General features: G+C 59.0%; 1 protein-coding gene across 1 annotated transcript in view; it reads left to right on the forward strand.

Moving 5' to 3' along the window:
* ZC3H3 (zinc finger CCCH-type containing 3) overlaps positions 1-16,173 on the forward strand; it is an 88,446-nt gene that overhangs the window by 60,553 nt on the left and 11,720 nt on the right. Inside the window, 5 exon segments of the mRNA XM_049632816.1 lie at positions 663-850; positions 5,795-5,837; positions 5,923-6,084; positions 6,162-6,231; positions 8,321-8,452. Of these exon segments, the coding sequence (XP_049488773.1) occupies positions 663-850; positions 5,795-5,837; positions 5,923-6,084; positions 6,162-6,231; positions 8,321-8,452 (595 nt within the window).

Raw genomic sequence — 16,173 nt, forward strand, 5'->3', positions numbered from 1 at the left:
GTCTCTCTAAGTGGGGGCATCCAGGGCCTCCTCCCGATCCACTCCGCCCTTGGCTTCCCCGGGGGGTGCCGGTTTCTGGCAGGACGGGGCCCAGGACCCCGTGGGAGGAGAGTTTGGAGGGAAGGAGTGGGCAGGTGGCCACCAGGGCCATCCAGGCCCTGGTCTGCCTTCCCTGCCCGGGTCATCCACTCAGCGAGTCCCGCAGGCCGTCCCACACCCCTTCCAGCATCTCCAGTCTTTCCCCCACATGGCTTGCCTGCGTGGGGGTCTGTGAGGGTCTCGATGCTGGGCTCTCGTGTGGTGGATAGAGGGGCGGGGCAGGACTGGCCGTGGGGCCTGCTGGCCCCAAAGCACCTGCTGTCCCAAAGGCCAGGCTGACGTGGGCTGGAGCAGCGTCTGGGGGAAGATGTTCCCAGGCAGTGGTGACGGCCACCAGTCTTGGTGTGGACCTCAGGAGCCTTCCCCCCGCAGTGGACCTCCCTCGAGAGACACTGTCAGAAGGCCAGGGCCTGGACAGTCACGTGCAGCGCTGTACATGATGGAGGGGGAGACTTGTCCCCCACCTGTGCCCTTTCAGCCTGGCTGAGTGGGGTTGGGGACAGTGGGTGACGGACTGCGGGCGGCTGGGGCCAGACCGACTGGGCATTTCTCTGTCTCTGCAGGTCTCTGGTGCTGAATCGCCTGCGCCCCACCGCCGGGGGTGGGAAAGCACAGGCCAGCCCCCCTCGGTGGAGGAACAAAGGCTACCGCTGCATCGGAGGGGTCCTTTACAAGGTGTCGGCCAACAAGCTCTCCAAGACCTCCGGCCGGCCTGGCGGCGATGGCGCCACCAGGCCCCTCCAGCGCACAGGTGAGGCTCCTCGGAGGTGGGGACCAGGAAGCCTTTGGGCCTGGCTCCTGACTCCCCACCGCGCGTCGTCCATCGTGGGCGGCTGCTGCGGCTCGCCCGTGACCCCACGCTCCCAGGGAGCCGATCCCCGTGAGCGCTTCCCAAATGGGCCACGGCCCAGGCCAGGAGTTCATTTTCCCCTTCAGTGCTTGCCGGGCCCCCATAGCCGTCCCTGTCGGAGCCGACGGGGCAGCCGGAGCAGCCCGGGCACGGATGGGGAGGCCTCTCAGCCCCCACGTCCCCTGGGGAAGCCCCCGCATGCGCTGCCTCTCGCTCGGCCGAGCGGGCCCTGATTTTCCACGTTTTGCTCCTGGACAAAGGAGATGAGCCAGGTATGGTGAACACGGTCCTGGCGGGCGAACACCTGGGGCCACGGCGCCCCGTAATCTCATTGGCAATGCCTCCCGCTGTGTCTGGAGGCAGCCGCCGCCGCCACCACGCATGCCCCCGCGGCCTGGGGAAACAGGCCGAGGAGAAGGAAATGCTTTGGATTCGCTTATTATACAAATTAACTAGAAAATATTTTGGTTTCAGTCCAATTTTACCCCCATCCTTTTCTGTCAAGAAAAAAAGGGTGAGGTTGCAGGCAGTGTGGGGCCTGCAGAGACCCAGCTGCTCCCGGCCCCCACCCCCCAAAGAGGCCTGGACCAGGGGCGAGGCGGGCGTTGGGACCATCTGTAGCTTGGGGGCCCTTCCCGGAAGCCCTGCCCAGCTGTGTCCCCAGGGCCTCTGTACGTGGGTCTAGGGGGTGGGCGGCGAGGTGCACTGGGCTGCCCAGGAGAGGCACTGGGGGGGCCCGAAGGCCACGGCTCTGTGCTGTCTCTCTGCCTCAGTTTCCCCATCCCTTTCTCAAGGGATTGGGCTGTGTGATCTGAGGGCCTTTCCACCTTGGCCTCAGCTAGCTGCCCAGTGGAGGAGCAGGTACAGAGCCTTGGCTGGGCCTCCTTTGGGGACTCAGGCCCCAGGGCATGCCACTGTGGGTGAGCAGACAGCCCCCTCCCCCTCAGCCAGCCCATGGCATCCGTGCTCATGGTCTGTGAGGCCCCACACGTGGCCGCCGGTCCTTCTCTGGGCTGTCCCTACCCGGGCTGCTGTGTGGGGTGGACGGAGCCACAGAGGGCTGCTGGGCAGCCTTTCTGCGGAGTGATATTCTGGTCGGGCCCGAGCAATAAGGCCCGTTCTGCTGACATTTCCTCAGCACCCTCACCTCCTGTCGGCCCTGGTGATGCCGGGGCTGCTTATTCACACCGGGTGTGAGGGACTCCTCCCTGGCCCGGCCAGACATCATCATTGGCCATCCTGGCATTCACACTGTCTACAGCAGGGACCCGAAGTGGGTTGTGGTTTGGGGCTGCGTGTGGGCCGCTCCACGTGGGCCCTGACCTCAGGCGGGCTGGTTGGGCCTTTGGGGGTGGGGCCGCACCCACCACCCGGCCCCTCGAGTCCATGCTGGGAGGAGGGGCACCTGGAGGCAGAGAGGAAGAGGCGGGTCTGTGCCGCGTGGCGGCCGCTTGAGGGAGGGAACAAGAGAGGCGAGCCAGAGCTCCCGGGAGACCCCGGGCCGCCCGCCGCCTTGGGGTGGGAGAGCAGAGAGCAGAAGGGGCTGTGGGGCTCCCTCTCCCTTCCCGGCATAGACCGCACCACACCTGAGCAGACGGCTGTCCTGCGTCGTCTCACCGCGGAAGGCGCCTCGCCGAGCCCACGCCCCCGCAGGTGCACAGCCGCACAGCATTCCAGTCTCCTCGGGACACAGAGCGGGACAGAGCTACGGCCTCACCGCGCCCGGTGTCCCGGCCGCCTGGCCTCGGGCCATAAAGAGAGGACGCAGGCCTCAGGGTGCAGGCAGGGTCCCGGCAGCCCCCACCCCCACCCCAACTTCAGGGCAGGCGGGGGCCGGAGGTGGGACTTGGAACGCAGACCGCTGGGTGGCGTGTCCCGGGTGTGAGGCAGAGCTGGAGCCAGAACCCACCGAGGACCCCCCCCCCCCCCCGCGCCCCCGCCGCCTCCAGCTCCGGCCACCCGGACCCCCGACCGCTTGCTGTGGAGAAGGTAGGCCACCCCCAGCTGCAGGAGCTCCCACTGGCCAGTGGCCTGCTTGGACGAATAATAATGAAAGAAAGAAATCTCTCCTTTTCTGTCAGCAGAACTCTGACCCGGCAGGGAGGTAGCCCGCCCCCGTCCTGACTCTGGCTCCCGGCCGCTGGGCCTCTCTGGGACAGTGTTGGCCCCTGGTTGGGGTCCCCCGAGCCACGGGGAAGGTGGAGGGCACCCTCCTCCCCCCGAGCCCAGTGACCACGGACTTCCCTCCCGCTTCTCAGGCCTGCCCACCCGCAGGGCCCAGCCCCGGGGGCCTCTCCTTGTGTGGTTTGGCCCCCCCGACCTGGGTGCACCCGGGCGTGGGCTGCGGCTCGTGCTCCACCAGGCCTGGCGTACGTCGCGGACCCAAGAGCCCGCTGGTCCCTGCCGTGGAGCAGAGGCCCCAAGTGTGTCTGCCAGAGCCACCTCCCCCGGCCTAGGCTGCGGGGCCGGCCCCCAGCTCCCCGAGGGAGGCAGACTGGAGTAGGCTCCCTGCTGCTCGTCGGCCACCACACACCCCTGGGCAGGTTATCCAGTCATCTGTGACCTGCTGACCCCGCCCTGTGCTGAGAGGGCACAAGAGAGGGCTGGGAGCCACGCACCCAAGGCCCCACCCCGCTGCCTGCCTCCCTTCCGGATGCCTCTTCCTGGGGCCCCCTCCGCCGAGGGCCGCGATTTCCTGGGAATGGCCGGGCCAGCCGGGGCACCGCGGGGCTGCAGAAGCTGGCTGTGCTGCCCGGCCGCTCCCTCTGACCCCAGAGCCCCTGCCTGGGCTCGCTGGCCTGTGAAGGGTGAGGCGCTGCCCGGTGGGGGCTGGCAGGTTTGGGGCCGCGATGCCAAGCTCGCCGGGTCTATTTTGGGAAGATCCCCGGGCAGCGCAGCTCTCGGAAGGCTGGGCACCGCCTGCTCCGCGGTTGCCAAGGTTTTCGGCCGAACCCTGCAGCGCCCGCAGCACCTCGCGGCCTCTTTTCCGGCAGCTGCTTTATGTGCGTGTTTTAGCACCGCTCGGGGTTTGAACAGTGCCTCCTGCTGCGAGCCCCACACTGGTATCTTCTTAAGAGCAAACCACGGAAAGGGGAGTAAACCTGTCCCTTCCCCGCCCCGCCCCCGCAGACACCAGGCCTGACAGGCAGACACATGTTGACCGTGGGCCCTGGCAGGAGCAGATGGCGCCACAGAGGCACCGGCAGCCTGGGTGGCAGCCTGGGAAGCCGCGCTCCCAGCAGCGATCGGATTGCACTCCGTCATCCCCGGGGCGGGCAGGTGTGCGAGCACCCCGTGCCACCTGGACTGGCCTCCAGCCGGTACCCCGGGACCTGCATCCCCAGCTGGGGAGCCGGGACTCCGCTGTGGCCCGGGACGCCCAGCTCCTCTCCACCCTGCTGCCCGCTCCCCGCTCTGGAACCGGCCCCGTTCCCGTCTCGGCCAGCCCCTGGGCCTGGGCCCCTGGGCCAAGCAGTTCCTTCTCAGTGGGGGTCTCACCACGCAGCCCTGGAGCCACCCCGCTTCAGCTTGAGGGGACCGAGGCTCAGAGAGGGGCAGACAGTGGTCAGGGGACGGTGGCCCAGAGAGGGCACATGGAGTGTTTGTGTGGAGTGTCCACTGAGTGGTTAGGGCTTGGCGCAGGCTAGATGTAGAAGGGGGTGCCTGAAGGTCCAGCCCGCGGGCCACATGCAGTGTCAGAATGCCTGCGTGACCGGGTCTGGAACTCTGGACGGGACTGAGCCGAGCGGGTCCTGGCACAGATCGTCCTGGGGAGGCCGAGGGAGGGGCCTCTGGGTGGCTGGAGGGCCACCTGCCCAGGCCTCCCATGCGGCTCCGATGGGGGCGGCTCAGAGCCAGGCAGCTTGGGGACATCCCTTTTTAAGCCTGGGATGCTTTGTCATTGCCTCAGGTCCCTAGAATTTCTGAGTGATGTCACTTCTGCCTCTCGCCACCGGATCCATTTCAGCAGCTGCCTGTGGGAAATGGAATCTGGTCTGGGAAGGTTCACATGTGTGTTTGAGGAACATCTGAGCAGTCTTGGGCCCTGCCCGGCCCACCCTGGTCCTGGGGGGCAGTGACCTCATCCACAAAAGGGAAGCAGGGGGCTGTACGTCAGTCTGCACTCCTGCCCCCTGCCTGCACAGGACAGACATTGCCCACCTGCCCCTTGTCCCCTGGCTTTGATTATCCTGTCACCTGCTCCCTTCTCATCACCACCGTTCACTTCATGAACAGCTCCCCTTTGGGCCACAGTCAGTGACCTCAGAGAGGACTTGACGGGTCTTTGCACTTAGGGTTTGGGGGAGTGGGCACCCGCCATGGCCCACGAAGGCCTCCGGGCCGGATGTGCTTGTCCGGGGCCTGTGTAGGCCCAGGTCGGCACGTACGTCCCTGTAGAGCCTGGGAGTGAGGACGTCAAGCTTTGTGGCCACGTACTTACTATTATATTTTCATTTAACCCTTTAAATTCATAAGAATCGTCACTCAGGTCTCATAGCCCCAGGCCCTGCCCCCGGCAGAGGAAGGTAGTAGGGAGGCCCCCAGCACCTAGGCTCTCCTGGGACCACCTGACTTGAGGTGAGGCCGCTGCTCAGTAGCCAGTGTCGCCGGGAGCCGTGCTGCCAGATCTGGTCCCTGTACGGGCCGCCCCGCACCCCCCCCCCCCCGCCGCACGGGTGGGCGTTGGTCCGGCAGTGTCCCAGGAGGGCAGGCAGTCTCCCCTGGGGGGCAGCAGTGCCTGAGCCGAGAGCGGGGCCCAGGGGGGAGCTGCGCCCAGCAGGTTGGTGGGGAGCAGGAGAGCCAGCTGCCCGCGGGCCTGACGTGACCCGGCCTCTTGCCCCACAGGCCGGTTGGACCCTGCCAGCAGCTGCAGCCGCTCCCTGGCCAGGTACGTCCCTCAGGGTTGGGCTCGGGGCTCACGGGATGGGGGCGAAGGGGTCCCCCGGGCTCACGCACCTCCGCCCTGTCCACAGCCGGGCCGTGCAGCGCAGCCTGGCCATCGTCCGGCAGGCGAGGCAGCGGCGGCGGAAGCAGCAGCAGGAATACTGCATGTACTACAACCGCTTCGGCAGGTGCAACCACGGCGAGCACTGTCCCTACATCCACGACCCCGACAAGGTGGCCGTGTGCACCAGGTGAGCCTCTGGGGCGGGGGCCGCGGGGGTCCCTGCCCATGCCAGCCCCTCTGACGCTGTTCCTCTCATTTGCACAGGTTTCTCCGGGGCACGTGCAAGAAGACAGACGGGACGTGCCCCTTCTCCCACCACGTGTCCAAGGAGAAGGTGAGCGCCCCCCCCGCGCCCCCCTCAGGCACTGCCCCACGGTTCTCGGCTCGGGAGCCGGCTGTGTGGCCACCGCTGCCACGTGCCCAGGAGCAGCGGCCTCCAGCTGCCCCCCGGGGTGGGCGCCCGGCAGCGGGCTGAGGCAGGGTGTGCCGGAAGGAAGGGCAGAGGAGGACAGGCAGGTGCACCACTGGGCCCCTCCGTCCCGGGCCCCTCCCCTCGGCCTCGGTGAGCGCGGGGAACCCCTCTCAGCCCCCCACCCTGCTCTGGGGCCGCGGCAAGGTTAGGGGAGGCGGGGTCGGGCCGAGGCTGCTGCCACTACAACAGCTTTTCCCCTTGAGGAACTTGAAGAGAATCAGCATTTTTCTCCCTAATAGAGCTTCGAAACTCTGTTGTGAGCAATTTGGAAATTCACGTCGAGTTTCAGGTTCATTAGCTCCGGCTCCGAAGCTGGCGCACATTCCGAGCTGTCTGATGTGGGCGCCCGCACGAGCGCCCTGAATTAATGTTATTGTTATTTGTGTGGACGTGGTGGGTGCAAACAAGGTTAATTGAAACGAGGATGCAGCTTCCTCTCGGTAACGGCCGTGCTGACAGCTAGGAGGCCAGCTCCGTTGGCTGTGAGAGTTGGCTTTATTATCCCTTTTTATTAGAGCTAATTTGGGCTCTATATCAAAAGCCACATTAAGGGAATTGTCTGCAGCCGCACCACCAGCAGCCCCAAACGGGCCGGCCCTTCTCCCCCGTGCGCTGCAGTTAAAAGACAATTAAAAATAAACTCTTGCACGTTAAATCACCCTTTGTTTCTTTGCTTTCTCCCTCATTCCCTCACTGGCCTCCCCTCTGCCCCCCACCCCCCGAGGCTCCTGTGTGGGGCCCCTGGCAGGCCGGCGCCAGACCCCGGAGTGCCAGCCGGTGGAGACCCACTGGGGGCCGGGGGCTGCGGTGGGGTGCGTGAGGGGCGGGTCCGACAGGAGAGGGGAGGGGAGGGGAGGGGAGGGGAGAGAAGGGGAGGGGAGGGGAGGTCCCAGAGAGACCCCCCAGAGGGTCAACAGGCCTGCCGAAGGTGGGGAGACCCCCTAGGGGGTGACCAGACGGCCCAGGAGGTGGCCCGGGGAGGGGCCCCAGAGAAGAGTTGCCTGGCAACTGCAGAGGTCAGGGTGGGCAAGATCAGAGACCCCTCCTTGCTGGCCCTCAGGCTTCAGTTTCCCCCTGTGGGGAGAAAGTGGGCCGCCTCTCTGTGTCCCAGGGGCCGGAGGGTGCTGGGCCACACGGGTCTGCCCAGGCTGCCCACTCCGTACCCGCCCCGGGTCCCCCTGGGCTCACCTGCTGGTTTCCGGGGCACTGGAGCCAGGCCCCTTGCCAGGCCTCCGCGGCGTCAGCCTGTGGTCAGCGCAGCCCAGGCTGCTCCAGGGCACCTGCCTGCCTCCCCAGAGTCCCTCCACAGGCTTCCCTGGGTGGAGTCAGGCCTCCGGCCCACAGATGCTGCCAGGTGCCCAAGCAGTGGGGAAATCTGCTGGACCTTCCGGGCCTTGTCGGCCGCTGCTCTACCTAGAGCCCCTGTGCTCTGTCTCCCCCTGACCCTCCAGCCCCTGCGCTTTTAGGCGTCTATCCCACCACGGCCCCACTGCCTGGAAACTGGGGCCGTCTCAGAGCAGGTGATAGGCTCAGGTGACAGCACATCTGGGCCTGAGCCGTCCTGCAGGCCTGGGGCCAGCCCCGCCTGGATATCCTCGCCTGTGCCCTGCCCCGGCGGCCTTGCCTTCTGGGGAAGCCAGGGGTCTGTCTGCCTTTAGGGCTGGCAGCCCCCACCTGGCCTGGCCTCAGGTGCTGGCCAGCACTGCGCATCCATTTCTCCCTTGGGGGTGCGGGTCTCCAGCCACAGTCTCCGCACGGCTCGTGCCTGGCCTCGGAGCCCCAGGCGGTCGGTCCTTCAGGGGGGACCCGCTGCCTTACCTGTAAAGGGGGGGCAGGTGCCTGATGGAGGGCTGGACGGGGGCTGTGGTAGTACCGGGCAGACGGGGCCCATGCGCCCACGGGCGCTGCAGGGGGCTGCGGGTCCTCACCACCTGCTCCCTTGCCCCCACAGATGCCCGTGTGCTCATACTTTCTGAAGGGGATCTGCAGTAACAGCAACTGCCCGTACAGCCACGTCTACGTGTCCCGGAAGGCGGAGGTCTGCACGGACTTTCTCAAAGGCTACTGCCCGCTGGGCGCAAAGGTGAGGGGCGCGGGTGGGTGGCCGGCAGCCCCAAGCCCCCAGCGGTGGACCAGCCACGCTCCTCCGAGCCTTCCTTGGAGCGCATGGAACCCCAGGGTGGCGAGGGTAGAAGGGGCCAGTGTGAAGGGATTAGGGAACTGGGTCGCAAGGGCCACCCGCAGGCTAGCGCCTGCTTTGCCCCCTGTGTTCGGGCCCATCACTGCTGCTGCCCTCACCTGTCGGCGAGGGGCTGCTGTGCTGGGGCTCCCCGGCAGCTGAGCACCCCGGCTCCGTCCTGCTCTCCAGAAGGGGCCCCTTCTCATCTCTGTGGCTCGGGCCTGCCAGGGCAGCAGTGCCCTGGGCTGGGAACCCCAGGACAGGCCTCTCTAGCCCCTGGTGCCCCGAGAGGGAGCCTCCTCGCCAGTGCTGAGACCTGCAGTCTGGACTGTGGGGGGACCGGAGCTGGGACTTCCTGGGGACCGCCGGTGGGCAGGGCAGCAGGACTGGGCCTGGGCAAGGGGAGCGCGCATCAGTGCGTTTCACACCGCGGGGCCCGTGCCCCTTCCCTCCCTGCGTCCTCTCCCTCCTGCCGCCAGGCCAGGGCCCAGGCCGGGCCGGGCTTGGCAAACCTGGGGACCTGACCCGCAGCTGGTGGGTCACCCTGAAGGACGCCCAGGACCCTGGCGGAGAGGCCCCGCCCCATGGGGCGGGGCCTGGGAGCGGCTCAGACCAGGGCCGGGTGGGCTGGGGTGCGGTGGCAGGACCCCCGCGGAGGCTGTGCGCGATTACTGTAAGATATTCCCATTTAAATGAAAGTATCAAAGTGATATTTAAGTTCTGCTGCCGCTGGTGGAAGTGCTTACCGTGTCCCTTTCGGCGTGTCGGTGCCGTGGCTGCCACATGATGGGTAGCAGCTTGTAATTATATATGGGGGAAAGCGCTGAGCAGGCCAGATCCAGCGGCAGGAGCGGCAGCAGCCTGGGCTGGTGAGGGTTAATTTTATTCTCTAAATAATATAAAAAGTGCTGAGTCGTCGCCTTGTGCCTGAAGTACAAGTCCTCAAATGGGCCCCAGAGAGTTTATAATATTCCACTGAATCAAGTGAAATTGTTAACCTTGCTTCATAAAGCCACGGCTTGTTAAAGAGGCGCGCTCCCTTTTCTTGTGAATAATTTAGGCCGGGAGTAAATCTCTGCTCCCTTCCCTTTTCGGGGGCCACACCGCCGCTCTGGACAGCTCAGAGGTCAGCCTCCGCCCCGCCCACCGGGCCCTTGGTCTGACCCCTTGCCTTCGCTCAGGACGCACTAGCCAGACGACATGGGGTCGCTGTGGGTTGTCTCTCCACGGTCCTAGTGGTGGGTCCCCACGGCCGCTCGACCTGGCATCAGCCAAGGTGCCCTGCTTGTCCCCTCTCTGGGTAACGTGTGTGTGTGTGTGTGTGTGTGTGTGTGTGTGTGTGTGTGAGTGCCCGGCCTGCATGGGGTGCCCAGCCGGTGTGTCAGTGCTCGGCCTGTGCGTCATTGCCCAGCCTGTGTGTCAGGGCCCGGCCTGCGTGGGGTGCCCGGCCTGCTTGTGGGGCTCCTGGCAATCAGCCGAGTTGCTGGGGACACTCCCACCACGGCCCCTCCTGTCTCCTGATGTGCCCTGCCTCACAGAAGCTCTCGTGTCCTCTGGCTCCAGAGTCACAGGCTGAGTTTGCATGGCTGTCATCAGCGATTGACTCTGCTGGGGTACCGTTGCTTAGGCTGAAATCTGTCCGGTGTGTGTGGGTCACAGTCCTTCCACCATCCCCCTGCCGTCCTGTTCCAGGACCTGCCCCCTCCCAGGGCCACTGGGACCCTCTCCATCCTCCTCCTGGGTGCAGCTTTGAGGCCACAGTGTGGGAGGCCTGAGGGAGGCCCTGGGGCAGGGGCTCAGGCCCTGGCCCCCCTCCCCGCCCCCCCCCCCCTTCATCCTGCAGGGCCTCCGTTTCCTGTTCGGCAAGATTGGGCTAATGAGGGTCTCGAGGGTCTGGGGGACTGTGGTGATTAAGGCCCCATCTGCCCCCTTCCGAGTAGGCCTGGGGCAAGAGCAGGTGTCGCTGACTTGGCTGTGGTGTGAGGTGGGACGTCACTTAGTTTTCTTCCACACGGGGGGTCCTGTCCCCCAAAACCACCCGTGAAACCACCCCTGTCTCCACTCAGCTTTCTGTGCTGACGGCTCGGAGCCCGGAGCCTGCGTCGCATTCCGTGTCTCCCTCTCTCTCTGCACCCCGCCCCCTTCAAAACTAAATAAACGTTAAGAAAAACGTATTGAAGCCCAGCTTTATTGAGGCCCAGTGCACACATGACCTGGTTCACCCGCTGCAAGTACACAGTCTGCTTGCCAGGATCCAGGTTTAGGACGCACGTGTCCGTCGCCCAGCAGCCCTTCTGCCGTCCGTAGTCGGTCCCACCCGCGCCCCTCTCCTGCCAGGCACGAGGAACCTACCTCCTTTCTCCGCAAACTCGTGTGTTCCTGGGCATTTCATATATTGAAATCTGCAAACACATAGACTCTGTTGTCCAGCTTCTTTCCTTCCTTTTTTGTTTTGTTTGTTTGTTTGTTTGTTTGTTTGTTTTTTGAGAGAGAGAGAGAGCAGGGGAGAAGGGGAGAGAGAGAGGGACAGAGACTCTCAAGCAGGCTCCACACTCAGCACGGAGCCCAACACGGGGCTTGACCTCACGACCCTGGCATCATGACCTGATGCTTAACCGAGCCACCCAGGTGCCCTGGCTTCTTTTTTTTAAACTTCTTTTTTTTTGTAAACTTCTTTTAACGTTTATTTATTTTGAGAAAGGGAGTGAGTGGAGAAGGGGCAGAGAGAGAGGGAGAAAGAGAGGATTCCAAGCAGACTTCACACTGTCAGCGCAGAGCCTGACACAGGGCTCTATCCCACGACCCTGGGATCATGACCCGAGCCGAAACCAAGAGTCAGACGCTCAACCACCCGAGCCACCCCGGCGCCCCTCGTGGCGCCCCTCTTTTAACATGGTTTTGAGGGTTGTCGCATTGTGGGCTAGATCAGGCCTGTGTTCTTTTTGTGGCTGAAAGCCGCTCCGTTGTGCTTGGACCACGCCGCGGCATTCATCGGTTAGTGGGTGGACATTTGGGTTGTGTCCAGCCGGGGGCCGTTTGGAACCGTCCAGCTGTGAAAGGTGTGCACAGGTGTCTCTTGGGTAGACACCGGGGGTGGACTGGCGACTGCGGGTTGGACTGCCCGCGAACGTGGCCACGGCAGTCCACGTTCCGACCAGGAGCGGATGAGGGCTTCCTTCTGTCACGTCCTGGCCACCACCCGTCCCTACCTGTCCTGCGGCTTCGGCTTTGCTGATGGCGGGAGGTGGCTTCTCACTGTGGTTGCATTTTGCGTTTTCTTGACGGCGCGTGATGCTAGACGCATCGGCCGCCCCTCCGTCTGGTCTCCAACAGCTTTGACATCTGATTCGCAGAGCATACAATTCACCTATTTAAGTTACAGTGCAGTGGGTTTCAGTATGTTATGTCATTCATTTTTTTTGATTGCAGTAAAATAAAGATAACATAAAATTTGCCGTTTCTGTCTGTATGATTCAGTGGCATTAATCGCATTCACAGTATTGTCCAGCCGTCACCACTGTCTGTTCCCAGACCTTCTCCGTCACCCCAAACAGAAACTGTAAACGTTCAGGGGTGACCCCCCCCATTACTCCCCCTGGGCCTTGGGCACTGACTAATTTACGTTTTGTCTCCGTGAATCCTCCTGTTCTCAGATACCGATGTAAGTGGAGTCGTACGGTGTGTGTCCTTTTGTGTCTGGTTTCTTTCACTTCACGTAATGTTGTCAACATTCACGCACAGTGCGGTCTGTCGGTGCTTCCCTCCTTTTCGTGGCCGAGTAACATCCCCGGGACGCCTGGGCCACTCCTCTGTCCATCCGTCTTGGGATGGACACTTGGGTTGTGGCTTTTGGATACCGTCGCTGACGCCGCCGCGAATGTTGTCACGTAACGTCCATTCAGACGCCTGCTTTCGCTTCCGTTGAGCGGACACCCAGGAGGGGAGCTGCAGGGTTACGTGGCAGTTGTGTGTTTAGCCTCTTGAGGAACCGCCATACTGGTTGTGCTGTTTTGCGTCCTACCAGCAGTGTGTAGGGTTCTCGTTTCTTCGCATCCTCACCAAGGCTTTGTTGGCCTCACCCCTTTTCCTAAAAGCCACCTTCGTGAGTGTCTGCTTTCCCCTGGCAACTGATGATGGGGGCGTCTTGTCAGCTTGCTGACCGTTGGTGCATCTTCTTTGCAGAAATGTCCGTTCGGCTCCTTTGCCCACTTGTGAATGGGGTTGTTTGGGGTATTTCGCTGTTGCTATGGACTTCTTTTATGTTCTGGAAATCAAACCCTTACCAGGAGAGGATTTATGACTGTTTTCTCCCATTCTGTCTTTTTATTCTCTTGACAGTATACTGTGAGGCACAAAAGTTTCTCCTTGATTGCGAACACTTTATTTTCTTCCTATTGCCTATGCTTTTGATGTCATATCCGAGAAATACTTGTCAACCTGATGTCACTGAAGCCTCTCCCCATGTTGTTGTTGTGGTTGTGGTTGTGGTTTTTTAATACGAGTTTAATAGTTTTAGTCCTGAAATTCAGGTCTTTGACCATTTTGAGTCCATTTTTGTGTGTAGTGTGAGATGAGGGCCCAACATCGGTCTTCCGCTTGTGGACAGCCGTGCACCTTCCCCTTTGAGTGGTCCTGGCACCCTTGTTGACATTCAGCTCATCACATACGTGGTGGCTCGTTTCTGGGTGCTGGGTCCTGTTCCACTGGTCTCGGTGTCTGTCCTGAAGCAAGTATTTTGATTACTGTAGCTTTATAGTGATTTTCGAAGCCAGGAAATGTAAATTTCTCAATTTTGTTCTTCTTTCCCAAGATTATTTTGACCTTTTGGGGTCATTTGAGATTCCATATGAATTTTAGGATGGACTTTTCTATTTGTTTTTTAAAGACCTTTGGGGGACGCTCAGGGGGCTCAGTCAGTTGAGCGTCCAACTTTGGTTCACATCACAATCTCACAGTTCATGAGTTTGAGCCCCAGGTCGGGCTTACTGATGTCAGTGCAGAGCCCAACTTCAGATCCTCTGTCCCCCTCTTTCTCTGCCCCTCCCCTGCTCACTCTCTCTCTCAGAAATAAATAAAACATTAAAAAAATAAATAAATTTTATAAAAGGCCTTTGGGATTTTGGTAGGGATTGCATTGTATCTGTAGATCACTCTGGGTGGTGTTGTCATCTGGACAATAGGAAGTCTTCCAATCTATGAACATGGGATGTCTTTCCATTAACTTAGACCTTCATTAATTTCTTTCAGCAGTGTTTTCTTAGTGTATCTCTTGCCTCCTTGGTTAAATTTATTCCTAAGGATCTTACATTTTTTGATGTTACTGTAAATGGAAAATTGATTTTTTAATTTCCTTTTTTTAGATTGTTCATTATAAGTGGGTAGTGATACGTTGATTTTATGTGTGTGTTGATTTTATATTCCAGAGTTTTGTTGAATGCATATATTAGCTCTTACAATTTTTTGTGGATTGTTTAGCGTTTTCTATACATAAGATCATGTCATCTGCTAACAGAGATACTTTTCTTCCTTTTAAATTTAGGTTTGATATGTATATACATACACGTGTATGTGTGTTTTCTTTAATTTTTATTTATTTATTTTGAGAGAGAGAGAGAAAGAGTGCATGAGCAGAGAGAGTGCATGAGAGAGAGAAAGAGTGCATGAGGGGTGGGGCAGAGAGAAAAGGAGAGGGAGAGAGATAGCAAGAAAAGAGACAGAGAGAAACAGAGAGAGAGAAACAGAGAGAGAAAGAGAGAGAGAATCCCAAGCAGGCTCTGTGCCATCAGCACAGAGCCCAGTGCGGGGCTCAGTCCCATGAACCATGAGATCATGCATGATCCAAGCCAAAATCAAAAGTTGGATGCTTAACCGACTGAACCACCCAGGCATCCCTATGTTTTTAATATTTATTTAGCCTATGGGGCGCCTGGGTGGCTCAGTCGGTTAAGCGGCCGACTTCGGCTCAGGTCATGATCTCACGGTCCGTGGGTTCGAGCCCCGCGTCGGGCTCTGTGCTGACAGCTCAGAGCCTGGAGCCTGTTTCAGATTCTGTGTCTCCCTCTCTCTGACCCTCCCCCGTTCATGCTCTGTCTCTCTCTGTCTCAAAAATAAAGAAATGTTAAAAAAAATAAAATAAAAAAATAAATTTATTTAGCCTAATTGCTCTGGCTAGAATTTCTAGCACTGTGTTAGATAAACGTGGCAAAAGGGGGCATCCCTGTCTTGTTCTTCATCTTAAAGGAAAAGCTTTCAGTCTTTCAGCAGTTAGTATGATGGTAGCTGTGGGCTTTCGGGTACGATTCTTATCCTGTTGAGGAGGTTCCTTTTCTAGTCCTAGTTTATTTGATGTTTTTATTATAAAAGGTGTTGAATCTTGTCGGATCTTTTTTGAATCAGTTGAGATGATCATGCGGTTTTCTTCTTCCTAAATTCTACCAAAGTGGCCAATCAGGCATACCGACCACCTCTAATCATAGTTGCATTGGCTGGTTTTTGTATGTTGAGCATCCCACTGCTGAATTCAGCTTTCTAGTATTTTGTTGACGATTTTTGTATCTGTATTTGTGACGAGCATTGATCTGTGGCTTTCTTTCTTGTGGTATTTTTGTCTGGTTGTGGTATCAGGGTAAAGCTAGCTTCACAGATTGTTTGGCTGTTTGTTGTTAGGAAGAATTCCTTACTCTTCCGTTTTTTGGAAGAATTTGAGAAAAGTAAGTGTTGGTTCTTCTTCACATGTTTAGTAGAATTCACCAGGGAAGCCCTCTGGTCTTGGGCTTCTCTTTATTGGGAGGGTTTTGATTACTGATTCGATCTCCTTACTATACATAGAGCTAGTCAGATTTTCTTTTTCTTCTTGAGTCAGTTTTGGTGATTGTGTATTTCTAGGAATTGGTCCATCTCATCTAAGTTGTGAAAATTACGTGTGTAGGGTTGTTCGAAGTATGCCCTAATTATCCTTCTGATGTCTGCAGGGTCTGTAGTGATCCCTGTTAATTCCTGATATTGGAAATTTGTGACTTTTATCTTTTTTCTTTGCTTTGCCAGAGGTTTGTCAATATTATTGATCTTTTTAAAGAGCCAGCTCTTTGTTTCATTGATTTCTCTCTTATTGTTTTTTTTTTTTTTTTTTGGTTTTATTGACTTCTGTTCTTATCATTACTGTTTCTTTCTGTTGCTTTGGTTCTATTTTGCTCTTTTTCCCCCCCTAGGGTCTGACGGTGGGAGTTAGACTATTGATTTGAAATTTTTCCTTTTTTTTTATGTTTGTTGATTTTTGAGAGAGAAAAGAGCAGGGGTGGGGCAGAGAGAGAGAGACAAAGGATATGAAGCGGGCTCTGCACTGAGAGCGCAGAGCCCAACACGGGCTCAAACTCACGAACCATGAGATCATGACCTGAGCTGAAGTCAGATACTTAACCAACTGAGCTACCCAGGTGCCCCTGGAATTTTTCCTCTTGTATATGAATTTAGCTAGCTGAATCCTACCAGTTTTGAGATGTATTTTCATTTAGTTCTGGTTGTTTCTTGTTTGTTGTTTTTTTCATTTTTTGTCCACCTCACCCCACCACCGCTGCCGCCACCACCTCGAGACTTTCTTTTTGATCCACAGATTATTGTTTTATTTC

The sequence above is a fragment of the Panthera uncia genome, chromosome F2 (assembly GCF_023721935.1).
Source record: "Panthera uncia isolate 11264 chromosome F2, Puncia_PCG_1.0, whole genome shotgun sequence".
Taxonomy (NCBI): Eukaryota; Metazoa; Chordata; class Mammalia; order Carnivora; family Felidae; genus Panthera; species Panthera uncia.